Source organism: Cotesia glomerata, linkage group LG10 (assembly GCF_020080835.1).
Source record: "Cotesia glomerata isolate CgM1 linkage group LG10, MPM_Cglom_v2.3, whole genome shotgun sequence".
Lineage (NCBI taxonomy): Eukaryota > Metazoa > Arthropoda > Insecta > Hymenoptera > Braconidae > Cotesia > Cotesia glomerata.
In genome coordinates this window covers 7,795,027-7,820,934 of record NC_058167.1, presented here as the reverse complement: position 1 = coordinate 7,820,934, position 25,908 = coordinate 7,795,027, and the positions used below count along the sequence as shown (strand labels likewise).

The 25,908-nt window shown below is 30.2% G+C and overlaps 5 protein-coding genes across 10 annotated transcripts; 4 read left to right on the top strand and 1 right to left on the bottom strand.

Moving 5' to 3' along the window:
- Positions 1–115: 115 nt before the first annotated feature.
- On the bottom strand, positions 116–1,132 carry LOC123273276 (DNA-directed RNA polymerase I subunit RPA12). The gene is made up of 3 exons (XM_044740675.1): positions 877–1,132; positions 303–507; positions 116–220 (listed from the first exon to the last, which is right to left on the bottom strand). Exons 1-3 carry the CDS (start codon positions 1,007–1,009, stop codon positions 196–198), a joined length of 363 nt encoding a protein of 120 aa, XP_044596610.1. The 5' UTR covers positions 1,010–1,132; the 3' UTR covers positions 116–195.
- Positions 367–3,068, top strand: LOC123273266. 4 transcript variants are annotated; one of them, XM_044740647.1, is made up of 4 exons: positions 367–451; positions 1,281–1,362; positions 1,556–1,892; positions 2,649–3,068. In XM_044740647.1, exons 2-4 carry the CDS (start codon positions 1,298–1,300, stop codon positions 2,859–2,861), a joined length of 615 nt encoding a protein of 204 aa, XP_044596582.1. In that variant the 5' UTR covers positions 367–451; positions 1,281–1,297; the 3' UTR covers positions 2,862–3,068. The 4 variants fall into 4 exon arrangements, with proteins under 4 accessions (XP_044596582.1, XP_044596581.1, XP_044596583.1 ...); XM_044740646.1 differs by lacking the exon at positions 367–451 and adding an exon at positions 858–939; XM_044740648.1 differs by lacking the exon at positions 367–451 and adding an exon at positions 877–939 and having other exon boundaries at positions 1,275–1,362.
- Positions 3,069–3,109: 41 nt separating this feature from the next.
- On the top strand, positions 3,110–4,500 carry LOC123273267. The gene is made up of 3 exons (XM_044740650.1): positions 3,110–3,349; positions 3,702–4,038; positions 4,129–4,500. The coding sequence occupies exons 1-3, from the start codon at positions 3,330–3,332 to the stop codon at positions 4,336–4,338; spliced, it is 567 nt and encodes a 188-aa protein (XP_044596585.1). The 5' UTR covers positions 3,110–3,329; the 3' UTR covers positions 4,339–4,500.
- Positions 4,501–4,932: 432 nt separating this feature from the next.
- LOC123273190 (uncharacterized protein C05D11.1-like) lies at positions 4,933–11,470 on the top strand. Its single transcript, XM_044740505.1, has 9 exons — positions 4,933–5,141; positions 5,227–5,468; positions 6,437–7,969; positions 8,059–8,239; positions 8,495–8,753; positions 10,486–10,672; positions 10,740–10,883; positions 10,963–11,273; positions 11,348–11,470. The coding sequence occupies exons 1-9, from the start codon at positions 4,970–4,972 to the stop codon at positions 11,406–11,408; spliced, it is 3,090 nt and encodes a 1,029-aa protein (XP_044596440.1). The 5' UTR covers positions 4,933–4,969; the 3' UTR covers positions 11,409–11,470.
- A 1,876-nt stretch (positions 11,471–13,346) lies between these two features.
- On the top strand, positions 13,347–25,099 carry LOC123273203 (long-chain fatty acid transport protein 4-like). 3 transcript variants are annotated; one of them, XM_044740536.1, is made up of 11 exons: positions 13,347–13,474; positions 20,467–20,807; positions 21,629–21,779; positions 22,254–22,491; positions 22,574–22,808; positions 22,881–23,082; positions 23,376–23,568; positions 23,646–23,786; positions 24,176–24,471; positions 24,544–24,697; positions 24,772–25,099. In XM_044740536.1, the coding sequence occupies exons 1-11, from the start codon at positions 13,469–13,471 to the stop codon at positions 24,924–24,926; spliced, it is 2,112 nt and encodes a 703-aa protein (XP_044596471.1). In that variant the 5' UTR covers positions 13,347–13,468; the 3' UTR covers positions 24,927–25,099. The 3 variants fall into 3 exon arrangements, with proteins under 3 accessions (XP_044596471.1, XP_044596470.1, XP_044596472.1); XM_044740535.1 differs by lacking the exon at positions 13,347–13,474 and adding an exon at positions 13,811–13,979; XM_044740537.1 differs by lacking the exon at positions 13,347–13,474 and adding an exon at positions 14,811–15,204.
- The last annotated feature ends 809 nt before the right edge of the window (positions 25,100–25,908 follow it).

Sequence of the window (25,908 nt, the reverse complement as noted above, 5' to 3'; positions counted from 1 at the left end):
TTTGAAATTCTACGCTAGAATACCCCCTTAAGTATGGAATTAGCGGGAAGTTATAGGAAGTTGCAGGAATGGCCTTTAGGGTCAACCGTTGTCCTAATTTTTTTAATTTATTTCATTTTAAATTCCCACTTTAATTTATTAAAAAAATTTATTATAAATAATTTCTAGAATAAAATTTATATTGTCAATAAAAACTCATGAATTTTCCGTTTCTTTGAATCTGAAAAAATAAAAAAATAAATTAATTTCGGCTGATAAAAAAATTGCATTGCTGTATTTAAATAATTAATCAAAAAACTTACTTGCACTTGAGACACGTATAAAATACAGTTTGTCCTTCATCGGCAGACCGTAATTGCAAGGTAACATATGACATTTTGTCATTACCGCATTGAGGACATTTCCTCTCAATCTGTGGCCCCGAGGATTTATCTTCAGCCTTTGGTTTTTCGTACGTATATTTATTATTAAAATTAGTCGTAATATCTAGCGCCATTGATCCAAATCCTAAAAAGTCAAATTAAATATAAAAATCAATTATCAGATATTTAATCATTTTTTTAACAAATAAATTATGGCAAAAAAAATTAAAAAAAATTAACATATAGAAATTTTAAAAAATTGAAAATGCAATTTTTTAAAAACAATTTTTTGAAACAAATAAATTATGGCAAAAAAAAATCAACATGTAGAAATTTTAAAAAATTAAAAATGCAATTTTTTAGAACAAATTAATTTGTTAAAAAAAATTAAAAAATGATTAAGTGACTGCTAACTTTAATGTCATAAATTAAATTTAAATTAGGAATTGAGAACAGAAACAAAACATGAATCAAAGGAATAGGTCATGAAATTAAAAATAAAAATACTACTCACTCTCTGGACCCCATTCACGTTTACAAATATAACAAACAACACCATTGAATTCTCGCAAAAGAGGTAAGATAGATCCACAATCAGAACAAAAATTTGATTCCGCGTCAAAAAATGCACGTTGTTCACTTTCCATGTTTTTATTTCACTTTTTTGAAAACTTTTGATAATATTTATGTAAATTCACGTGGTTTAGTCAATAAGGACTAATGACAAAATAAAAAACCTCCGTACTCATGCCGATATATTGAAACGCCATCTTTAGTCACGTGTCATGCGCGCTCAGGTGGAACGCGGAATTGAAATATGCGCGAAAATTAAAAAAATTGAAATATTTTATAAAAATAATTTACTATAAAATTATTTTATTTAATTTGTAAGTAATTAAAAAATTTATTTAATTTCAGGTACAAAAAATTAAAAAATGAGATTATCTCACATGATTGCTAGCATCATGATGGGGGTAACATGGACACAAGCCGTCAAAGGGTAATTAATTGATTGTAAAAAATTTTGAAAATAAAATTAATTATTTGATAATTTTTTTAACAAAAAAATTCTATACATAAAAATTGTCAATTACAACAAATGCAATTTTAAAAAATAATTTACATATTAAATAAAATCCAAAAATGGTCACAAAAAATTCTAGACAAACTTTAAAAAAGAATAACTTTTTCAGAAATCAGTACTCATTATTTGATTTCACAACGGCCAGCAATGTAGACAATTGGTCAGAAATTTCAGACACCGTTCGAACGCCAGGAATGTCTAAAGCCGTACTAACTCTACAAAAAACTCAATTATTTCAACGCGGAATTTTCTTTACGCTCTTGAACCCCCAGCCAAACGGAGCCGGATTTGCCGGAGTACGAATGCCTACTACCTGGGATTTAAGCGGATACACCAATATCGAAATAAAGTGTCGCGCCCAGGGCAATAACGAGCATTACAAGGTTGTTTTGAGACACAAAGGGCTTGCTTCAAACGACGACACCTCTTATGAGCAGACTTTCGAAGTGAGTATCCACACAGAAAGAAAAATTTCTTGACTGGTGAACTAAATTCTTGGCTCAAGAAAATTTTCGGGTGCCTGAAGGAAGACCGAAGTTGTGTTGGCCGAAGTAAAAGTTTTTCTTGAAATTCTATTCTTGGTGGAAGTCATTTTTTCTTAATTCAAATTATCACAAATACTTGATACAATAAATTTTTATATTTGATCAAAATTTTTAGATACTTTAGGGAAGCAGTGCCACCTACTTCAGCTGAGAAAAAAATTTTCTCACCTTGAGAAAATTTTTCTCTTGAATATTTGATACCCATTTTATATTATTTTAGCGTTTAATTATACATATTGAATGAAAAAAATGATTCAATATTATTTGATCTTCCTATTTGACATGTTAATCAATAAAAATATTAATGAAAATTTACTTCTATCAAAATATTTAATTTTTTGGAGCAAGAGAGAAATTTTCTCAAGACAAGAAAATTAACTTATATCAAGAACTAAATTTTTTGGAGCAAGAAGCTGAATTTTCTCAAAACAAGATTTTCTTGGCTTAAATAAATTTTCTTGGATCAAGATACGTATTTCTTAGAGCAAGAGAATTAATTTTGTTGAAATAAGTGAAATTTCTTGTCAAAAAAAATTTTTTTTTCACTCAAAAAAATAATTAGGAAGAAAAATATTTTCTTGGCTCAAGTGAACCTTTTTTTCTGTGCATTTATTTCCCTAGAAAATCCCTAATTTTACTAATAAATCTCTATTCCAGGTTCCAGTGACAAATAAGGAGTTTTCAACAATAAGTTTACCCCTGAAAAACTTCAAACCTTACTATCGAGGCCAGGAAGTACTGAATGGAACTCCGCTGGACACAGCAAACATAACGACGTTTGGCTTACAAGTTTTCGGCGGTGTTTACTCGCCATTTAAGCAACACGGCGTGTCAGCTCTCGAAATTGAAACGATTGTCGCAACTATTTAAGCATTTATGTAAATATTATTGTAATTATTCGCAAAATTACAGCTGCCAAATAAATCCGCACATTATTAACGATCAACTAGGATTATGCGTACTGCAAATTAGATATTAGATACAAATTAATGTTTTCATACATGAGTAATGAGTAATGTAATATAACATTTGTAATAAAATAAATTATTGGAATAAATATCATAAAATAAATGAAAATAGAACACGCTCGATTACACTTTAATAAAATAGACAGTGACACGCGAACTTTATAAAATATTGTGTATATAGGTATAGACATTTTGGTTTCATCGTCTTTGGTACGACTGGTACCTCAAGTAAATGTTAAATAATTTTTTTTTTATCATATTTTATAGTCCTGTGCATAGGAAGTATACAAGGATATAGAGTATATTTTTGTAAATCGATTTCCCGGGGATTTTTATTAGCCAGCCAGTTTAAATCGGTCCGGAGTATGACATGGTAGCCTCAGCAACTGGGTAAAAAATATTTTTTTACTTAAAAATTTATTACAATAATTGTAATTAATTAATTTAAATCAGGATGTTGTAGACCAAGATGATGTTATGTTTTTTATTTCATTTATTTTAACATGCGACGTTTCGTCAATTTTATTTTGACATCATCAGGCACCTATGTGTTTACAAACAAATAAATAATTAACAATTAAATAATTAACAAATAAATAATTAACTATTTTCATGTGAAATAAAAAGTATAACATCATCTTGGTCTACAACATCCTGATTTAAATTAATTATAGAAGAATTTAGCCCTGATTATAATTAGAGCAATAATATAATTATAATTGATAAAAATCTTTGGAAATAGAGTTACGCAAACACTATTCGACTTCACGCGGACAGACCAGGTCAGCAATTGGACAGAGTACTCGGACACTGTTAAACCGGCGGGGATGTCCAAGGCAGTTCTGGTGATCCAAAAGACTCAACTAGTTCAGCGAGCTATTTTCTTCTCCCTGTTCAACCCGCGGCCGAACAAAATGGGATTCACGGCTGTACGCTGTGATACTAATTTTAATCTCCAGGATTTTAATTATGTGACGATAAAGTGTCGCGGGCAGGGCATTAATTTGAGGTACAAAATGGTTTTAAGACACAGAGGAATTATTGATAATAATTCGATGGTCTTCGGGCAAGTATTTACGGTAATTTAATTTTTTATAATTATTCTTTTTATATTAGCTTGATTATAAGATTATCTTTTAAATTATATATCTTTAATTTTTTTTTTTAAGGCACCAGAAAATGAATTCTCGACGATAAAACTACCGCTGGCTGATTTTAAACCGTATTATCGCGGACGTGAGTTACCTGTAGAAGAAAATCCGCTGGATTTAACGGCGATTACAAATATTGGACTTAAAGTTGATATGGGACCTTATTTGCCGGATAATCAAGCTGGCGTTGCGGCTTTAGAAATTGATTGGATTAAAGCTACTAAATAATAACTATTATTATTTACTTTACTCTATTATATTTTTATTTATCTACTAATATCAACAGATTGATATTTTAAAATATATATTAGATAATAAAAAAAAATCAATGTATAATAAAATTTATTTTTATCTGAAATTGGGGTAATTTGAACATATCTAGGACTCAAAAAATTGCACCGTAGATTTAATATTTTTTTTTTTAATTTAAAAATAAATCTATTTTAAAAAATAAAAATCAATTTGCAATTTTGATCTCAAATAATTTTTTTAATAAAAAATAAAAAAATTCTAATTAATAATTTACTTTTTTTCCCCATGAAAGATTTTTTAAGGATGAAAAAATTTGATGAAAATTGTTAGCCGACATTTAAAAATTTTTAGAATTTTTTTGTATTGAAAAAATTGTTAGAAAAAAATTTCATTTGTAAAAAACTTGAAAAACTGTCAGTGCAATTTTTAAAAAATATTTTTTTGTTCTAATTTAATTTTTGAAAAAAAATTAAAAACGTCGGCTAGCTTTAGTATTACAAAAATTTGAAAAATTGACAACTCCAGCCGGGAAACCGCCAGTTTAAATATTGGTTATGGTTTTCGACAGTGTGCTTCTGTCTTCAAGCCAGTAATCAGTTTGAACACAATGGCTCCGGTAGACAACTCTCCAACGAGCAACATGGGCGGTTTTGAGCTGGTTTGTTCCTCAAAAGCGAACGATACCATCCCGGTTCACAAATACAAGTCCACTAAAACCGGGATTACAATATGTATTGGCGAGGTCGACGGCCCTATCGTCGGAGGGAACTTCTGTCTCGGTAACTACCGCTTAACCTAAAAATCTCCACAGACATAAATAAACAAAACTATTTTTATTATAATTAATTATAAATAAAATTCCAGCGACTCAGGCTTTTGATGATGATGGGCTGCCGCACACCCTCGAGCACTTGATTTTCTTGGGCAGCGAGGACTATCCTTACAAAGGAGTCCTGGACCTTCTGGGAAACAGATGTCTCGCTTCTGGGACTAATGCTTGGACCGATCGAGATCATACTAATTACACGATGACTACTGTCGGCAGCGAGGGATTTCTTACTCTGATGCCTATCTATCTAGATCATATTCTTTTTCCTAATCTAACAGTGAGTCAATTTAGATTTTTTTTTCTTAAATAATTATAAAAAAAAACTTTAAAAAATTTCATTTGTAGAAAATTGAAAAAAAATTACAAGTGCAATTTTTAAAAAATATTTTCTCAGTAGTAATTTATTTTTTAAATGCACAGAAAAAAAGGTTCACTTGAGCCAAGAAAATATTTTTCTTCCTAATTATTTTTTTGAGTGAAAAAAAAATTTTTTTCGACAAGAAATTTCACTTATTTCAACAAAATTAATTCTCTTGCTTTAAGAAATACGTATCTTGATCCAAGAAAATTTATTTAAGCCAAGAAAATCTTGTTTTGAGAAAATTCAGCTTCTTGCTCCAAAAAATTTAGTTCTTGATATAAGTTAATTTTCTTGTCTTGAGAAAATTTCTCTCTTGCTCCAAAAAATTAAATATTTTGATAGAAGTAAATTTTCATTAATATTTTTATTGATTAACATGTCAAATAGGAAGATCAAATAATATTGAATCATTTTTTTCATTCAATATGTATAATTAAACGCTAAAATAATATAAAATGGGTATCAAATATTCAAGAGAAAAATTTTCTCAAGGTGAGAAAATTTTTTTCTCAGCTGAAGTAGGTGGCACTGCTTCCCTAAAGTATCTAAAAATCTTGATCAAATATAAAAATTTATTGTATCAAGTATTTATGATAATTTGAATTAAGAAAAAATGACTTCCACCAAGAATAGAATTTCAAGAAAAATTTTTACTTCGGCCAACACAAATTTGGTTTTCCTTCAGGTACCCGAAAAGTTTCTAAGAATTTTGTTCTCCAGTCAAGAAATTTTTTTTTTCTGTGTAAAATAAAAGTATGATTAACTATTTTTTACTGAATAATAGTAAAGAAAATTTTTTTTTTAAATTCTATTTGTACAATAATTAAAAAATATTTTTTAAATATTAATTTATGTCAAAAATAAAACTTAAAAAAATTTTCTAGGACTCAGCATACCTCACAGAAGTCCACTACATATCAGGGGAAGGCGAAGACCGCGGAGTAGTCTACTGCGAGATGCAAAGTACTGAGAACACCGGAAAAACTCTATCAAACACAGAACTAACCCGCGCAATGTACCCCGGAAAATGCGGGTACAAGTCAGTAGTTGGTGGAATAATGCAGAACCTCAGAGAGAGTACAAACAACGAGAAGGTCAAAGAATTTCACCGTCAATTCTACCGGCCCGAGAACCTGACAATAATAATAACCGGACAGATCCAGCACGCAGAAGTTTTCAAAGCTCTGCGTCCGTTGGAGGAAAAAATCCTCTCTAAAGGCAGTCGTGGTTTGTTCGAGCGCCCTTGGCATGAGCCAATCCCCCCGTTCACCGAGAGTGTCGTCAACGACATTCTTTACCCGTGCGATGACGAAGACAACGGAATAGTCAGCGTGGGCTGGCGCGGGCCTTCAGGCATAACCGAGATTTACGAATTAACAGCTTGCTCTCTTTTGCTGAAGTATCTCACGGACAATTCGGTGAGTCCAATCCAGAAAGAGTTTGTAGAAATTGATGATCCGTACTGTTGCAACGTCGACTACTACCTGACGGAAAACTCCGAGTCGATGCTCCAGTTGTCCTTCAGCGGAGTTCCTATTCCCAAAATTCCGTTGGTAAAGAACCACCTGACCAAAATTCTAGGGGACATTCTCCAGAGCAATGAAGTCGACGGAGGGATAGACATGCCAAGAATGGCTACGGTTATCCATCGTCACCAGCTGGAGACTCTCAGCAGCCTGGAAAACATGCCTCATGATGCAATCACCTACATGCTGATCGGCGACGCGCTCTATGGCCGCGATGTCAGTGACTTGGAGCAGAGATTGAATACTATCGAGGACTTGAAGAAGCTGGGCAAGGAACCGGCGAGTTTCTGGATTAACTTGCTGAAGAAGTATCTGATCGACGCTCCTTCGGCGGTGATTAATGCTACGCCGAGTATTGCCAAGCAGAAGGAGATGGACGAGCAGGAGAAGAAGCGCATTGCAGAAAGAATTGAACAATTGGGCAAAGAAGGGCTTGAAGAAAAAGAAAAAGCGTACTTGCAAGCTGTCAAGCAGAATGATGCTCCCATTCCTGATGAAGTTCTGAGCAGCGTCCCGGTTCCTGGAACTGATTCGATTAACTTCCATCATATCCGCAGCTTCACCACTGGAGGCGGTGATCAGCACCCGAGACTTGATGTTAACAAGTTGTCGCTGTTTACCTACTTGGATCATGTCAACACTAACTTTGCTTACTTGTTCGTGGTGATGGACACTCTCAAGGTACCCAAGGAAGCTAGACCTTACATGCCGCTGATTTTAGAAGCCATTGGAGAGTGTCCTATTAATAGAGACGGAGAGCTAGTGCCGTATGAAGACGTCGTCGCGGAATTAGAAGCTGATACCATTGCTGTTAGCTTGAGGATGGGCTTTGAAAGCCCTTCAAGGTTTACTTGTGGTGCTTACAGTCACAGTGTTAATTTAATGCTGCAGGTAAATATTTTTTTTTTTATCTCAAGTGTAAATTATTTAAATTTAAATTTTTTATACAACGCAAAAAAAATTATGATTAAATTTCGCAGCTTGAATTGTCAAAATATCCTAAAGGCGTTCAATGGATCAAAGAATTACTGTACGACACTAAATTCACACCTGAGAGATTGAAAATAATTTCTTCAAAGCTGCTGAATGAAATAACCCAGTGCAAAAAAGCAGGGAATAAAATCACTGGGGATTTGATGCGAGGATTGATATACAGTAAAGGTAATTTTTTATTTTCATTGATATAAATTATATTTTGATGTAGAAATAGTCCAATTATAAATTATTTGAATGATCCAAACCAAAATATTATACCTCTATTAGATATTAAATGGTTTTTTTAAGTGATAATAAATTTTTAACTAATTGTTTTTTCGAACAAATGGAAGATTTTCTAAAATGGAGTTAGACAATTTGCTAATTAGAACGTCGTAATAATACAATTACAGATATTAATTATTTTCTTTGGGATTACAGAGAGCAATCACTTCAATTCGAGCTTACTGCGCCAGCAACAATTCCTGACGAAATTGGCCACTAGGTTGGGAACGCCAGAAGGCCAAGCAGAAGTTGTCGCTGAAGTAGAAGCTGTCATGAAGATCCTGACTGCTAAAGACAACATGGTTTTGTATATGGCGACTAATGTCGATAAATTGAGCGCCCAAGTTACTGAGTTGTACAAGCCCTGGTGGACTTTCTTTAATTTCGACAACTTTGATACGTTTGATAAAAATAAGTAAGTAAATAACTAGCAACCTTGCAGTCACTACATGACTTGTGAACTATGAATAAACAAAATTCGCTTTATTAAATAGTGACTTTGATTAAATTGTACTGTACTTTCTTAACTATTGACATTTTTTAAGATATAAACTCATTTCAATGTTACACTCATCGAGACCTTTTATTTGAGTACCCACATGTCATTTTTTATATATTTTACATATATGGTATTTGTGAAATATATATAATATATATAAATATATGAAAAATTAATGTGGGTACTCAAATAAAAGGTCTTGATAAGTGTAACATCGGGATGAGCTTATATCTTTAAAAATGTCAATAGTTCACAAGATACAAGGCCATTTCTTAATTATGTATTTAGAAATACGAGTATTTTCGAATCCAGCCTAAATACCTATCATCATAAATTGACTAATGGTAAGAATGATATGAAACCATGAATAGGCACAACTCCAGATCAAGACTTTTCCAGCGATACCAAATTTAACCATAAAAATCCATTTTATCATATAAATACACTGGTCACAAAATTTTTCTTATTCTCTTAATAATATAGACTAGCAAACTTGCAGTCACAATGTGACTGCCGGGACTTAGACTAAGAATAAATAAGATTTTGCTTTATTAAATAATGACTTTTGTTAAATTGCATTGTACTTTCTTAAATATTGACGTTTTTAAAGATATAAGCTCATCCCGATGTTACACTCATCAAGAGCTTTTATTTGATTACCCCCATGCATTTTTGATATATTTTTCATATATACATATATAATATACAGGGTGTCCCAGAAGTAACGGACGCCATTGTAGCATCTGATGAAAAAAATAATTCTGAGACGAAAAGTCCTTAGCCATTTTTTAATTAACCTCATAGATAATTAATTATTAATTAAAAATAACGTCTCTTTATTTGTTAGAGAAAGAGCGCCAGTGTCCAGTAAAGTACGTGCCAAACAAAGACACAACTAACTGTATGACTAACTAGCTTCTATAGCTAACGTAGTCACACATATTTACTTACACATTCACACGTGCAATCGTCTTCGCTTTGAACGCACTAGACTGGATACTAGTGCTCTCTCTCTAACGCATAAAAAGACGTTATTTTAATTAATAATTAATTATCTATGCGTCTGATTGAAAAATAGCTAAGGACTTTTTGTCTCAGAATTATTTTGTTTATCAGATGCTACAATGGCGTCCGTTACTTCTGGGATACCCTGTATATTTTGAAGATATAAGCTCATCTCGATGTTACACTCATCAAGAGCTTTCATTTGAGTACCCACATGCATTTTGATATATTATTCATATATAAATATATATAATAAATATAAATATATGAAAAATTGATGTGGGTACTCAAATGAAAGGTCTTGATGAGTGTAATATCAGGATGAGCTTATATCTCTAAAAATATCAATATTTCACACGATACGGGGTCATTTATAAACTATGTCTCTAGAGATAGAGCATTTTCGAATGCAGCCTAAATACTTATCATTATAAATTGACTATTAGTGAGAATGATATGAAACGATGAAAAGGCACAACTCCAGGTCAAGACTTTTCCAACGATACCAAATTTAGCCATAAAAATCTATTTTATCATATAAATACACTGGCCACAAAATTTTACTTATTCTCTTAATAATAGATTATAAAGTAATTTTTTTTCAAACTCGGATAAAGTTTACAACTATTTTATTACTTTTTAGATTGAACGTGACACCTGATTGGAAATTAATGAATCCAAGAGAAGAAATACCCTTGGAAGGTTGTGTTCTAGGACTTGGATGTGTAGAGTCTGCCTATTTATCACAAACTGGACCTTGTCTTAATGACTTTGAGAGTCCAGACTTAGCTCCTTTGCTTGTTTGTCTTCAGTATTTAACTCAAGTTGAGGTAAATATTTTTAAAAATAAAATAATTATTTCATAATAATTTATCATAATTTAAAATTGATTCGTAGGGACCAATGTGGAGACAAGTTAGAGGCCAAGGTTTTGCATACGGTTGCAATTTATACGCAAAACCAAACGAAGGTTTGCTCTACCTGACATTTTATGCATCCACGGATGTAATTGGAGCGTACAAGGAAACTAAAGCCATTGTCGTAAGTTTTATAACCAGAATATCGTTTATTTTACCGCTAATAGACCATAAAATTAAAATTTATAATCTCTGAATCACAGAGCAGCCTCATTACCGAGAATTCCTGGGAGCGATTGCTCTACGACTCCGCCAAGTCATCTCTGATCTTCGAAATCGTCGAGAGAGAGAAAAGCGTCGGAGACGCCGTATCTCAGTCTCTATTATCATACTTTAAGAACGTTTTCCACGACTACAACCGCTCGATGGTCCAAAAGATCTACACCGTCAGCATTAAAGACTTGAACCGCGTGGCTAATAAATACATCAAGCCGCTTTTTGATCCCAAACAATGCAAAACTACCATTGTTTGCTCTCCTTCCAAGGTCGCTGAGATTGCTAATGCTTTCAAAGGGTAGGAACTTTTTTTTATTCTGACTTGATGTATTTATTTCATTAATTTTAATTGTTAATCTTTCTTTGTTACAGCTTCAGTCAAAATTTGAAAGTCTTTAATACTCTGGAAAGTAGTTACCTCAACGAGTGGTGAATTAAGATTGTTTCTTTTTTCTTTTTGCTTTCTATTAAATAGACTAAGATCAAAACGCCTGATAAAAATGGAATTTAATGCAGCGCTGAGTACAAAATAATGTGCATATAGTTAATAAATAAGCATTTATACACTTTTTTTTTGTAAGTTACCGTAAAAATCACAAGTATAACTTTTAAACGGCTTAAGGTGTTTTTACATTTACTAAAAAATTTGTATCAATTATTAACATAGTTTTTTTATGGTCTTATTAAATTAAAAGACCTTAATTTTATTATGGTATTAAATTTTTCAATAAAATTTGTTTAATAATTAAAAAAAATTTTTTTTATTTCATTACAACAACTAAAAGATTTAATCTTTTAGAAGTTTTGATTTAAATTCTGGAATTATTTCAAGAAAATAATTGAAAAGTGAAGTAAAACAATTAAGACAAACATAAAAGATAAAATTTCTCTCAAAGATAAACTTCCCGATTAATTAATAGATAATGAAAGCCTAATCGGGAAATGTATTTTTGTTTTAAAAATCTTTGTCCCACTTGGAGCGTTTAGAATAAGAGTTCGCTCAACTTTGCGAATAGAAGCCGTTGGCCTTGATGTTCCTCAGCCGTGCAATCGCCAGCGGTCCAATACTTTCAGCTTTCCACGTGTGTCGATTGTGGTAGGCTCTCCTGACTTGTTAACTAATTTTTATTACATCATCTAATTTATTATTTACCTCTTTCTCGACTCATCCCACTGGAATATTCTCTAGAAAATTTAATATTCAATTCCACTGTCTAGAATGTTCTTAAAAAATTTTTGTCTGACTTATTTCTTTTCGATAAGTCACGTCCAATAAATCATCGGACTTTAGACCGTGTATTTAAATTACATCATTTTATTTTATTTATTTTTCTTTTAAACTGAAACTTTAAGATACTTTTTTTGTAAACTATTCTTTCTTTGTGTAATTAATCAGCATCGCATTCTCTTAAAAATAAACTCTTTTGTAATAAAGTTGAATAAATGTCAATTTAGGCAAAAAAAAAAATTAGTTAGTTTTACGAGCGATTTACGAATGTAAATAGAAACGTACCGAGATAAAATCAAAAAAATCCGATTTTAAAAAATAGTCGTGACTAATTTTCGTCTTCTATGTTCTTTCTAAAAAATATATTTTTTACTTTAATGAATAAAAAATAAAAAATAAAATTCAACCGTTAATTTAAATGACAACAATAAGATTTAAAAATGGAATTCGCATAAATAATTTTAATTATTTATAATTTGTCCTACTAATTATAATGTTTTTTTTTTTTTTTTTTTTTTAATGGAACTTGAAAAGTAAAAAAAAATTTTCTACACTGTAAAAAAACGGCACTCTAGAATTTCGCGTCCCATAACACACCGCGGAATTTTCTACTTAAAATAAGTATCACGACGCTCTAGTTCCTGATTTAAAAACTAGTAGGCAACAAAATTTTTAATAAATCAAACCTGTGTGTGCTGTATATTATAATAAATCTTGCTTCCCGGCTTAAAGATGACAACTTTCATGACTTAAATTGAAGAATTATTAAGAATGTAAATTATTCTTTGGGTCATTTGCAGGTCATTCATTATTATGCGTTCAGAAGAGCCAAAGGTACACCTTCTTGCACAATAGACATTTTTACACACAGTTGTATTCAAATATTTGCATTGAGCACTTGTACTTTACTTTTCAAATTTTATTTTTAACATTTAACTAGGTGATTCATTTTTTTAATTACTAAAAACATTTTTCGTTAATTTTCGCTGAAATATTGAAGATCCGAAAAAATTATAAGAGAAATTTTTTTTAGAAAATTTAATTTTTTATAAAAAATATTCTTATAAATTTTTTCGTATCTTTCATCCTTTTGCCAGAATTTAAATAAAAAATAATAATTTTAGTGTGAGAGTGCAAAAATAATTAAACTGCAAAATACGAAAGATTTTTTGAGTTAAATTTTTTGCAAAACTCTTCAGGAAATTAAAAAATAAGAGAAGTCCGCATAATTGCCATCGCTCACAGATATCATCTATTCTAGATAAATGGTGGTAAGTAAATTTAAAAAAAAAAAAAAAGGGAAGTCTGAACCTATAAAATATTCTGGAGCAATCCGACGTCCGATTAAAAAACTAAATAATAAAAATAACAAGTAAGAGATATATGAAAGAGAGTAAGTGAGGAATTACGGGGCATTAAAAAGCTTGTGGAGAGGGATTTGAGCGAGTGTTCAAACTCGGTTGCTAAACTCTCTTAGTCTTTAGCGAAGACCCTTTCTCATCGGTATCTTCAGATATTTTACTAAAGTTTACTTCAATAAAAATTATTTTTATTATTATAATTTATAAAATTAAGTATTAAATAAGAAAAAAAAAATTGAGACTTTGATCGAGTGACTAAAATGTGAAAAAATTGGTGTATTGAAGTAATTAATTTTTTTATAAAACAAACAATTAATTGGACTGTGAATTTGAAAAAATGTCGGATACAATTGCAAAGTTGCCTTTGAATAATATTAATGGCAATAGTACAAAAATAAATTCAACAAAGGAGCGAGTAAGTTTTTTCTTAAAAATTGCAAAACTTTAATTAATAATATAATTTATCTTGAAACTGATTTCTCATTTCCTTTATTAATTATTTATAAGTATTAAATAAATTAGCAGAAGATTATATTGTTTATATCATGAAAGAGCGTGAAAAATTAATTGCTGGAATAATTATAATATTAGCGACAGTGAAGATTTTATCTGAAATGTCAGCGAATAAACGCATTATGTTAGATTTAATAGAAAATTTTATTAAATGGTGATACTTGTATGGAGAAAGCTTGAGTAGAAGATAATCTGCGGGATTTATTGTTGACGCGGGAAAAGTGTGATTTGAATTTGTTGGTTAGTAGGTCATTGTTGTTAGCGTAGTTATTAACTATGAATTGTCTCTGCAATTGTAATTACTAATTACACACATCAAATCTCAATAACAATCGTTTGTACTTATTTTTATTTATGGTTGTCATTATTTTGCTCTCTACTTTTATATTCTAATAGCTGTGATAATTATAATTATTGTCAATTGCTTGTAATTTTTTTTAAACTTACGACCTATTTCAATATTTTTTAAACTTTGAATTTTTTCAAGGACTTTCTCCAAATAATTTTATAAACTAATAAATACAAATTTTGATTTTTTAAAATGTTGGATCTGATGCCAAAAATAAAAGATAATTTGTTAATTTTTTTTTGTCAAAAATAAGCAAATAAGCTATTATTAAAAAAAAGGTATGAAAGAAGAAAAAATCGAAGAATAGCTTCAATTATTAACCGTAAATGCGCAACAGTCGCGTTTTATTGATTTTATTCTCGAATTCGTAGTACAACTCACAACGTGTTTAATAAATAATTCGGTGAATTAATCAACCCGCCTCGGGTCTCTGATCGAAAATAGTAAAAACTAAAAATATTCAAATATCTAGAAGTTATGTGTGTAAATATTCAAAATTTCGTAACTTTTCTGGAAGTTATCGAAAATAAATAACGGCCGTCTTTTTCGATATGTGTTTTTCATCAAGGCTGGTCATTCTCAAAAGCAAATACATTAGCCTGTTAAATAAAGCCACAATAAATAAATACTCTTGTAATAATAATTTTAACAGTAACAAAAAAAATCTTAAAAACAATTCGCTGGGGAATAATTTTTTAGTAAAATTCGACTCAAGCGTATCTTGCAAAAATGTATTTCTATTCCATTCAAGTCCATTAATTTTTACGACTTTCGAAAAGTGAGTATTAAAAAATTTCTCTCAATTATTATAATTGTTAACAAATAATTGCCGTTAATTTTTAAGACTTTTTTTTTTTAGATAGAAAATTAAAAATCATTCTAACGTTTTTGCTAATTAAATTTTACACTTGACCGATTGTTTTTTAAGATCTGATATTATTATTATTATTAATGAATATGAATTGAATTTTAAGACCTTGTGTTTTAGGAATAGAGTGTTACATTAGGTTTCATAACGGCAGCATGTGTAAACGCAAAATAACTTTCTCTTTTAACCAACAACCTGTACTGTCTCGGTACTGTGTAGATGCAATTTTTCTCTGTTCTGGGCATACCGGTGTCAATGTACGAGCTGCCTGAATAATGTCGATATTACCGCGAATAAATGAGATAAGCGTCCGTGAAACTTTAAAACCGCTATTTTCATTCTACCCGTATAGTACCTGTACCTGTAGGGTGTCCGTTATTTCCCAAATTGATTTTTTTTTCGCGATCGCCCCCTGGCCCCCTGGGTTTTTAGTTCTTGACCTAAAAAAAAATATCTTACACAAATAAGCTCTTAATTACCAAATAGAACCGTGCCAAAGTCGAGTTACATTTCCCATTTAAATAACATGGGAATTTGGAACTTTTTGCAATTATTTTTTTTTCTTCAAAAAAAATGTCACCACAATGATGATCGGTACATATTCTGATGAGAAATTGAATGCTCTACAAAAAAGTTCTCTTATAATTCTTCGATAAAATCATTCCTTTAGAAGTTATTTGTAGTTAAAGTTGTGTTTATAGTTATTATCATAGTTTTGCAGTCTTGCTATAAAGTTTTTTGTGTTATAATCATTGATTTTATCTATAAATGTTCAAAAAATTTTATCAAAATAATTAATAGTTACAGTAACGTTAACAATACGATGTATTGAATACATTTTTAATAATATTGCCGCTTATTTGTATTTTTTCTGTCTCTATTTACATTCATGTGTTAAGCAATTTTTAGTTGCATTATTAGAGTGCCAATGAAATCAAATTTTATAAACCAGTTGCATTTCGCCATGCACGCTAGATGTCAAAAGCGATTTATTCGCTAAAAATATTTGTTAATTTATAGTATTTATTCATGTATCATTTTGGTTTTTGGCACCTCTTGCAGCATCAGCTCTATACCAAGATATAAATTATATAAAGACTGTATCATTACAGGACGACCGATAAGAAAATTTCTGAGGCAGTATTGCACAAATTCAAGAACCATCTGTGGTATTTAACTGGTGAAAAAGCTGATTTGACTTTTTTCGATTCAAATATATCACTTCACGTAAAACGAAAAATGATTAAGCCAGTTGGGTTCTGCAAGGCATATTTCAAGAAAATTATGAAATTTTTTTTATCGAAAGATAAATATATTAACAATTCACTACCAAAATTTCAGATCGATTCACCACACCGTTTTTGAGTAATTAATTTTCGAAATTGCATCATTTATACGTAGAAGTATAGAGAGATGGTAAAGTTAGTATGAAATCTTCCATACAACTCGAGTGATGCAAATAATTTCATACTAGGGTGGACATCAATAACCCATAATCCGATTGCCCAGACCTAGTATTGGACACCATTCTTTTACCCAGAATTCGTTTGCCCAGATTTCTATGATACAGTGCATCTTTTACCCAGAGTTCCAATTATACAGAATTTCTATTACACAGGCATCCGATAACACATGATATCTTTTACTCAGTAATTAATTTACACAGGTTTCTTTTGCCCAAACACTTCAATTTGATCTCAGTAGTTCTTGCAATAAATAGCGCCAGCATAACTAATTATAATTTGAAAACATTTTTTTTATTTCAACAATTGACGAATCAGAGCCGCCTTATTATTTAATATTTCCACGTCGTACATTTAATTTTTTAATGCTCAAAATTATAATACTATGTATCTGCATAACTTTACCTTATTTATAAGTTACAAAAAACAAAAAAAAAATTTTTTTTGAAATTCAAAATTTCTTATTTTTGAAAAAAAAAAAAAAAAACAGTGTTCTCAAATTTTCAGAATCTTTTAAGATCAGTACAAGGTATTATACGAAAAAAATTGAACCAAAATTTTAATCTCAATCGTCATTTTTGACGATTTTCAAAAATTCAAAATTTGTTTGGCATTTTTCAAAATTTTTTTCCAAAATATTTTTTTTTTCACTAGCACCAAGTGTCCCTTTTTAAACAAACAAAAGGCCATTCCTGTATCTATAATAGCGTTTGAGATATTACAAAAATGAAATTCAAAAGCTGTAAAAATCGCGAAATTTTGAATTTGCATATCTTTTGAAAATTTTTTATTTTTATTTTTTTTTCTTTTGTCGATTATTGGTCGATTTGACATGGAATGACCCAGGAGTTTAACAAATGTTACAGAAAAATAAGGCGGCTCTGATTTGTTAATTGTTGAAATAAAAAAAATTTTTTCAAATTATAATTAGTTATGCTGGCGCTATTTATTGCAAGAACTACTGAGATCAAATTGAAGAGTCTGGGCAAAAGAAACCTGTGTAAATGAATTACTGAGTAAAATATATCATGTGTTATCGGAAGCCTGTGTAATAGAAATTCTGTATAATTGGAACTCTGGGTAAAAGATGCACTGTATCATAAAAATCTGGACAAACAAATTCTGGGTAAAAGAATTTTGTCCAATACGAGGTCTGGGCAATCGGATTATGGGTCATTGATGTCCACCCTATAACATATATAACTTCATACTATAGTATATAACTTCACATATAAAAGTTATTTAACTTCACCATCTTTCTATACCTCTGCGTGTAAATGTTGTAATTCCGAAAATTCATTGCTCAAAAACAATGTGGTGAATTGATCTACGTTAAATCATTAAAATGTGATGAAAATTTCGATTTTGATTCCCCCTGAACGCTATATAGTTAATGCAGATAATAAAATTATCAATTCAAAAAAAAAGATATTGATTTCTTTCTTAAATAAATTAATTTTTATTAATTCAAATTCGATGAAAAATTTTTTTTTGATTCAACATAAATAAAAAATTGCTAGAGATTAACTTTGAGACATGAGCCACCAATAATGATTGTTTGGAAGGATTAGACATTGTTAATAATCTACAATTGTTAACGATGAAGCCGAAAGAGCGCTTCGATTAACTCAAAAATACACCAACAATTTAACGCATAAAAAAGAACAAAAACAATATTTAGTGCAAATTATTTATGAAAACAAAAATACTTGTCATAATGCGACTAAAAATTGCTTAACAAATAAATGTGAATAGAGACAGAAAAAATACAAATAATCGGCAATATTATTAAAAATGTATTCAATACCTCGTATTGTTAACGTTACTGTAACTATTAATCATTTTGATTAAATTTTTTGAACATTTATAGATAAAATAAATGATTATAACACAAAAAACTTTATAGCAAGACTGCAAAACTATGGTAATAACTATAAACACAACTTTAACCACAAATAACTTCTAAAGGAATGATTTTATCGAAAAATTATAAGAGAACTTTTTTGTAGAGCATTCAATTTCTCATCAGAATATGCACCAATTATAATCGTGGTGACATTTTTTTTGAAGAAAAAAAAATAATTGCAAGAAGTTCCAAATTCTCATGTTATTTAAATGGGAAATGTAACTCGACTTCGGCAAGGTTCAATTTGGCAATTAAGAGCTTATTTGGGTGATATTTTTTTTTTAGGTCAAGAACTAAAAATCCAGGGGGCGATCGCGAAAAAAAAGTCAACTTGGGAAATAACAGACACCCTACAGTGTACCTATACCGGTGCTTTTATACAGTCTATTATTATGCGCCATATATATATATATATATATTTATTTTTATTTCTATTACTGTTTATTACATGTCCTACTAGTTGCTCGGTTGTTTATTGGAGTGTAAATTATTGACTAAATTTTTATCTTTTTTTTTAAGAAGCAATAATCGATACCTTCATGATAATTTTTTTTTTGATTGGCAAAATTTTAGAAACAACTAGCTGTTACCCGCCCGCTTCGCTGGGCATTTTATAAAATTGTATTGTTAGATCTAGACTCGAAATTTAATTGGAGAATTGTTTTGATTTGCACAAATTCCAAATTCCATCGAATTGGCCTGTACCTTTTATCCATGTGATTATTCTAGCAAAAATTTATTGTAACTTTCAATTTGCAAACACTATAACATTCCCGTGAACGGAAAAAAGAAAAATCAAAAAATTACATTATAAATAGTAATGTGTCTCGTCGTATTTAAAATTAGAAAAATTACAGTTCGAAATAACATTTTTCTAAATTTAAACTTTGAATGTTAATTTTTAGAGCATTCAATGTAATATTTGCATTTTACCCTGTAATTATTATAATCTGAAACTGTAATTTTTCCAGTTTTTTACACGGACCGCTACGTTACATTATATACTGTAATTTTTCTATTTTTTTTTCCGTTCGGCTTTCTTCCAAAAAATGAATAACAATTAACACAAAGAAAAAAATTTGAAATGAGCATTGAAAGTTGCAGTTAAAGTAATTGCAAGTCTTATCAGTAAAGTTGAATGATAATTTTTTTTTGATTGGTAAAATTTTAGAAACAATTATAAAAAAAAATTCTAATTTTTATTTTATCAAGTTTTAAAATATATTTCTCACAAAATTTATGAAAATTTTATTTTGAAACATTTTTTTTCAGTGTTTAAAAAATAAAATAAATTATTGAAACAAGAATCTTATACAATACTGAAAAAGGAAGTGTACTACGAGACAAGTAACATGAAACACATAATAAACGACAAACTCACGTTACCGCCAATAATAATTTCAATTTTGCTCAATTATTAATCACGCGATAAGCGCTAGAAAAATTATCTCAATCTATGTGACATTATTATATTAAAAAAAAAAAAAAAAAAAAAAAAAAAAAAAAAAAAAAAACTTATCAATGATTCATTCATTTTTGTTCCACATAAAAAAAAATATTCAATTTCTTCTAACATAAATCCGAATCAAATAAAACTAAAAATACTAATTAAATAAAACATAATAAAAAATTGATAATTGACACCGCAGTCGATAAATTGTTTTTCCCAACAAAAAAAATTGTTTTTACAAAAAAAAATTTTAAACAAACACCCGCCGACTTCTACACACCTGGTACACATGTGTGTAACGTGTGTAGAAGGTATACCGACTGTTATTTTTCATTCCACGTGTTTGAAAACAGGACGTCGAGAGGGGAGAGCCGCCGTCGAAAGGAGGCGATAATTCCCGCAGATCGACGAACGGTTCAGTGGACGTGGGATCAGCAGCCGCGCTACCTGGTGTCCCGACAACCGCGGGTTCCAGTCCAAGTACTTGCCGCGCGATCGCCCGCACCTTCCAGCGTATCGTCTTAGCGATGATTGCCCTCGGACTCCTCGGGGGGCTGGTTGCCCTCGTCTGGATCTTCATGGGTCCGATTTTCGTCCTCCAGCTGGTCCTGGTGGTAATTGTCGCGTACTTTGTCTCCGGAGGACGGCTCAGGTGGTTTTACATCGCCTTTAAAACGGCTCCCAGAGACATAACGTAAGTAATTTGTTAAGTAAACTTTTTTTAATTAATTTTTATGCCTTGACAGTGATAAGATTATATTAAGTTTTTACTTTTTATCTTAATCGGTTGTTGTTTTACTAGAATTTGTTTAATGTTTTTTTTATCTGTTTAGAAATTGTACTGCTGAAGTCGTGAGTCAAGAATAATACAGTGTAGTTGTTTATGCCAGGAGAAAGCTTTATATTTTTAAATAACGGGACACATAGTCTACTTCTTTGCAGAATTGATATGCCGGTTTTAAAAGTCGCATTAATTATTTATTTATTTTTTATTTGTTTAATCTCTGGCTAGGTTTTTGCATTTGAACTTTGATCGGTTATAAATAGTCTTGACATCAGGTTTTATTTTGAAAAAACCACTTTATTTTTATGTTTAAGTAATTAAAGAAAAATATTTTTATCCTTGTTAATATTTGATCGTTTGTTTAAAAACATTCATTGAAAAAATAAAGAAACTTAAAATTTTTTTTTCTTTTTGTTTAAAATACAAATTTCTGATATTAATAATGAGAATAATTAGAATGAATCATTGCTACAAAATTATCATGAATTAAAATATTCAATTTGCAGCTAAGACTTGCATAAATTAAAAAAAAAAGATAACGATGATTGAAAAGTATGTTTATGCGTTACCGAGTAATTTAGATAGTCTGTACTTGAAATTGAGTATATTATTTTGCCAATATAAATTTAAAAAAAATTTTATTCAAGGCAAGGTTATATAAGTTGTACAAATTAAGTAAATTCTTGTTTTTTATGATAGTAATGATAATAATGATTGTTATTTATTTCCAGAGCTCTAAGTCGATTCATTCGGCTAATGTGGGCGATAAAATGTCACGAGAAGAAAAATCGTAGTGTCGCTGATGTCTTTCAACAATTTGTCGCTAAACATCCTAACAAAAGTTGCTTCGTGTTTGAAGACCGCGAATGGACTTTCCAGGAGGTAACTATTGCGGCTAAAATTAATTGCTGAGAAATAGTGGTTAGATTAATTGTAAATTGGAGTCGGACGTGCGTCGATTGAATGACACTTTAATTTAATCAGAACTATGACTTTTAATTTGAAATTTTTAATTTAATCGTCGGATATAATTGCTCAATTTTAGTTATTTAATATAACAATAACGATAACGCGATTAACATCAATTACAAACAATAATATTAACCGTAAATATTTATTTAAAACAATCGCTCATTTGCTTAAGTAAACTCCGGGAAACGTTTTACTTGAGAGATTCAATATTATTTTAAGTACACTTATGTATTAATTAACATAATACATAGTTACAGTACTTGGCGTTTTTATAAATTAAAATAGCAATTTTTATCTAATTTTTTCTTGAATTATTTCTACGCTGGTTTTTGTCACTATAATTAAAAAAAAAAATAATAATAATAATAAGTATTGATTTTACAGATCGAAGACTTGAGCAACAAAGTTGCGTATGTTTTCAAAAGTCATGGATACAGAAAAGGAGACGTGGTAGCTCTGTTAATGGAAAATAGACCAGAGTACGTCGCAATTTGGCTGGGATTGAGCAAACTTGGTGTGACGATACCATTAATTAATACAAATCTAAGAAAAACTTCGCTGCTGCATTGTATAAACGTCGCGCGTTGCCAAGCGCTCATTTTTTCTGACGAATTATCCGAGTGTAATTATCACTAATTAATTAAATGAAGATGTAAACACTTATATAATATTTAATAATTAAATTACATGCTTATTTATTACAGCCGTTAGTGAAATAGCCTCGTCATTGGACGCTAAAATAGCTTTGTATAAGTTCGACGGTAAGCTGAATACAAACTCATCGGGGCTTAAGGAAAAAGATTTGTCAGTACTGTTAGACGATGCATCATCATCTCCGCTAGTGTTACAAGAGAAAGGAACGTACAATGATAAATTGATGTATATATATACTAGTGGTACTACTGGTTTACCTAAAGCCGCTGTTATAACTAATTACAAGTAAATATTGCCCGGCTAAATTAATATTTTATTTATTTACTTTATTTATACTATTTTTTTTATGGTTGTTAGGTTCATGTTCATAGCAGGTGCTATGTATTACTTGGGAAAGTTCAAAACTTCGGACCGATTCTACACGCCCTTACCGTTATATCACACAGCTGGAGGCATTGTTTGTGTGGGTCAAGTTTTATTGCAAGGCGCGACTTGTGTTATCAGAAAAAAATTTTCAGCCAGCGCTTACTTTGACGACTGTCGTAAATACAATTGTACGGTATGTACTTTATTTATTTTTTTTACGCTGATAAAAATAACTTGATTCAAAAGAAAAAATCTTGAACCAAGAAAATTATTTAAAAAAATTTTTATCATCTTTATTTTAATCAATCGTTGTTGAGAAATTTTTCTTAAATTAAAATTCAAAATTATCTTCTAAAATTTTTTTTTGTTCAAGTTTAATTTTAATTACATTAAAAAATAGTCTATCATAAAATAGAGAGGATGTACTTTATTAGCTAAACGACCCTCTCTTCAAGTGCGAATATTAACAGGAAATTTGCTTACTAGGTAGCTCAGTACATTGGGGAAATGTGTCGATACATTCTCGCCTCTCCACCGAAACCCGAAGACACGCAGCACAAAGTACGGGCGATTTTTGGCAATGGTCTGAGACCGCAAATTTGGAGTGAGTTTATCGAGAGATTCAATATTAAGCAAGTCGCTGAGTTTTATGGAGCCACAGAGAGCAACGCCAATATAAGTAAGTTTTATACGGTTGAATTTTTCTTTATAACACGCGTCACACTCTTCTAACATAATCTTATATCATTTTTATAGCCAACGTGGACAATAAAGTCGGCGCAATAGGTTTCGTATCAAGGATTATACCCGCTGTTTACCCGATTTCGATAATAAAAGTAAACGCTGACGGAGATCCGATCAGAAACGAGAAAGGACTTTGCCAAGAATGTAAACCGAGTAAGTTATGGTTGTAATTATTTTTCATTACACTGAAAAAAATTTTTCTGTTAAAAAAATTTTCTTTATAAGCATCTACACGGAAAGAACAAGACGACACTGGATATAATCCCAGATTATACTCAGTGATATCTGTGGTGAAAAAAAATTTCAGATAGTAGCTAGAAAAATCGAGATGTTACTGCGTGATATCTGGATTATACTCATTGTAATCTGGATTACACTAGCTACTATCTGAAAATTTTTTTTCACTGAGTATAATCTGGGATGATATCCAGTGTCATCTTGTTTTTTCCGTGTAGACTATATTTTCTAGTCTGAAAAATAGATTGAAATAATTTTTATTTAATTAAAAAACTTTTCACAAAAAATAATTAAATTTTTTACAGATGAGCCTGGAGTGTTTATTGGCAAAATAATTCCCAACAATCCACACCGCGCTTTCCTGGGCTACGTCGACGAAAAAGCGTCTGAGAGAAAAGTTATCCACGACGTATTCAAAAAAGGCGACTCGGCTTTCCATTCCGGCGACATTGTCGTTGCTGACGAGTTCGGGTATTTATATTTCAAAGACAGAACTGGGGATACGTTCAGGTGGAAAGGTGAAAACGTATCAACTTCCGAGGTCGAAGCTATCCTGAGTAATCTCACTAATTACCGCGACTGCGTCGTTTATGGCGTCGAGGTAAAGATTAATTTTAATTTTAATTTTGTTTGGATTGATATTTTATTAATTGACTAATTGGTTTGTCAAAAGGTTACCGGATCGGAGGGTAGAGCTGGTATGGCTGCTATTCATGATGAAAATGAAACGCTAGATCTCAATGAATTTGTTAAAAATGTTAAAGAAAATCTACCTTCATATGCAAGGCCGCTATTTATAAGAATTTTGACTAAAATTGATCTTACAGGTTTGTATAATTTCATTTTTAAGTTAAATATTATATAGTATGAATGAAATTAATAATGTTATTTCATTAAATAGGAACATTTAAATTAAAGAAGAAAGACTTGCAAGAAGAAGGATACAATCCGAGGAAAGTAAACGACAAGCTTTATTACTTAGATCCTAAATCGGGGTATCAATTAATAACACCAGAAGTTTATGATCAAATATTACAAGGAAAAATACGTTTTTAAAATAAAAATAAGCAAAACATTATTAATTTTAAACACAAAGTTACTGAAAAGTATGTCAGCAATTAGATATTATTTAATCATAATGATTGTGAAAATACGTTGATAAATATCAAGAGTCACTTGAGTTTTAAATATAAAAATAAAATTAAAATTTGTATATATTATATGTCAAGTGAAAAAGAAAATCAATACGTAAACAAATTGTCGATAAATTTAGATAAAATTAGTAGATAGATATGGTGATATATTTAAATTATTAAAATGGGATTTTATAAATTAACTTGATAGAGATCTGACAAAAAAACGACTGCCAGTATTTGGATTCACTTTTTAAAATGATAAATATTTTTTGGTACGCACACAAAGTCTTTAAAATATTTTTAAACTCTAATCTGAGTGATTTATTTAAATAGACACGTTAATTAATTTATAAAATATGATGTTGGATGTGGTCTTTATAATTTAATTGTTATTTTTTTTTTTTTTAGAATAAAGTTCAATATTTTATAAAAAAAAATATTTTTTATTTACTGTGGTTTAGGAATTAGTAATGTATAAGTAAAACCGGTTCAAAGACTCTGTAAAGAGGTCACAGTATCGCTTGGAAGAAATAAATATAATTATGTTTGTATACTTGTGTTATGAGTCTGAGTCTTAGAGTGTGTTTTATGACTATGTTGGAAATTATATAGAGTAATAAATATATATTTATACCTAATAAATATATATTTTTATCATTTTTTTATATTTATTACTTTTTTTCAAACTTAATAGGCAATTTTGTTTCTATTTAAATTCAAAAACAGTAAAAATCGTAAATTTGCTTGCATGATAAAAACCTGAGCCTACATCTAATTAATATGCATAATAAATAAGCAATTGTCTTCTGAGTACGCCGGAAGTTGTCCTCCTCGCATAATCCACCGATATTTTCTACTAAAATATTTTTTCCACGTTACAAAAGCAACTACCGCAATCCGGG

Bases quoted from the DNA above. Each gene is read 5' to 3' on its own strand.
- LOC123273276 (XM_044740675.1), bottom strand. From the start codon at position 1,009: ATGGAAAGTGAACAACGTGCATTTTTTGACGCGGAATCAAATTTTTGT. The intron at 508-876 runs GTGAGTAGTATT...TTGACTTTTTAG, and splicing joins ACGTGAATGGGGTCCAGAGA to GATTTGGATCAATGGCGCTA. The intron at 221-302 runs GTAAGTTTTTTG...TTATTTTTTCAG, and splicing joins TATACGTGTCTCAAGTGCAA to ATTCAAAGAAACGGAAAATT.
- LOC123273266 (XM_044740647.1), top strand. From the start codon at position 1,298: ATGAGATTATCTCACATGATTGCTAGCATCATGATGGGGGTAACATGG. The intron at 1,363-1,555 runs GTAATTAATTGA...TAACTTTTTCAG, and splicing joins TGGACACAAGCCGTCAAAGG to AAATCAGTACTCATTATTTG. The intron at 1,893-2,648 runs GTGAGTATCCAC...TCTCTATTCCAG, and splicing joins CTTATGAGCAGACTTTCGAA to GTTCCAGTGACAAATAAGGA.
- LOC123273267 (XM_044740650.1), top strand. From the start codon at position 3,330: ATGGTAGCCTCAGCAACTGG. The intron at 3,350-3,701 runs GTAAAAAATATT...CTTTGGAAATAG, and splicing joins ATGGTAGCCTCAGCAACTGG to AGTTACGCAAACACTATTCG. The intron at 4,039-4,128 runs GTAATTTAATTT...TTTTTTTTTAAG, and splicing joins TCTTCGGGCAAGTATTTACG to GCACCAGAAAATGAATTCTC.
- LOC123273190 (XM_044740505.1), top strand. From the start codon at position 4,970: ATGGCTCCGGTAGACAACTCTCCAACGAGCAACATGGGCGGTTTTGAG. The intron at 10,673-10,739 runs GTAAATATTTTT...ATTGATTCGTAG, and splicing joins AGTATTTAACTCAAGTTGAG to GGACCAATGTGGAGACAAGT. The intron at 10,884-10,962 runs GTAAGTTTTATA...TCTGAATCACAG, and splicing joins AGGAAACTAAAGCCATTGTC to AGCAGCCTCATTACCGAGAA.
- LOC123273203 (XM_044740535.1), top strand. From the start codon at position 13,902: ATGTCGGATACAATTGCAAAGTTGCCTTTGAATAATATTAATGGCAAT. The intron at 13,980-20,466 runs GTAAGTTTTTTC...GTTTGAAAACAG, and splicing joins TAAATTCAACAAAGGAGCGA to GACGTCGAGAGGGGAGAGCC. The intron at 20,808-21,628 runs GTAAGTAATTTG...ATTTATTTCCAG, and splicing joins ACGGCTCCCAGAGACATAAC to AGCTCTAAGTCGATTCATTC.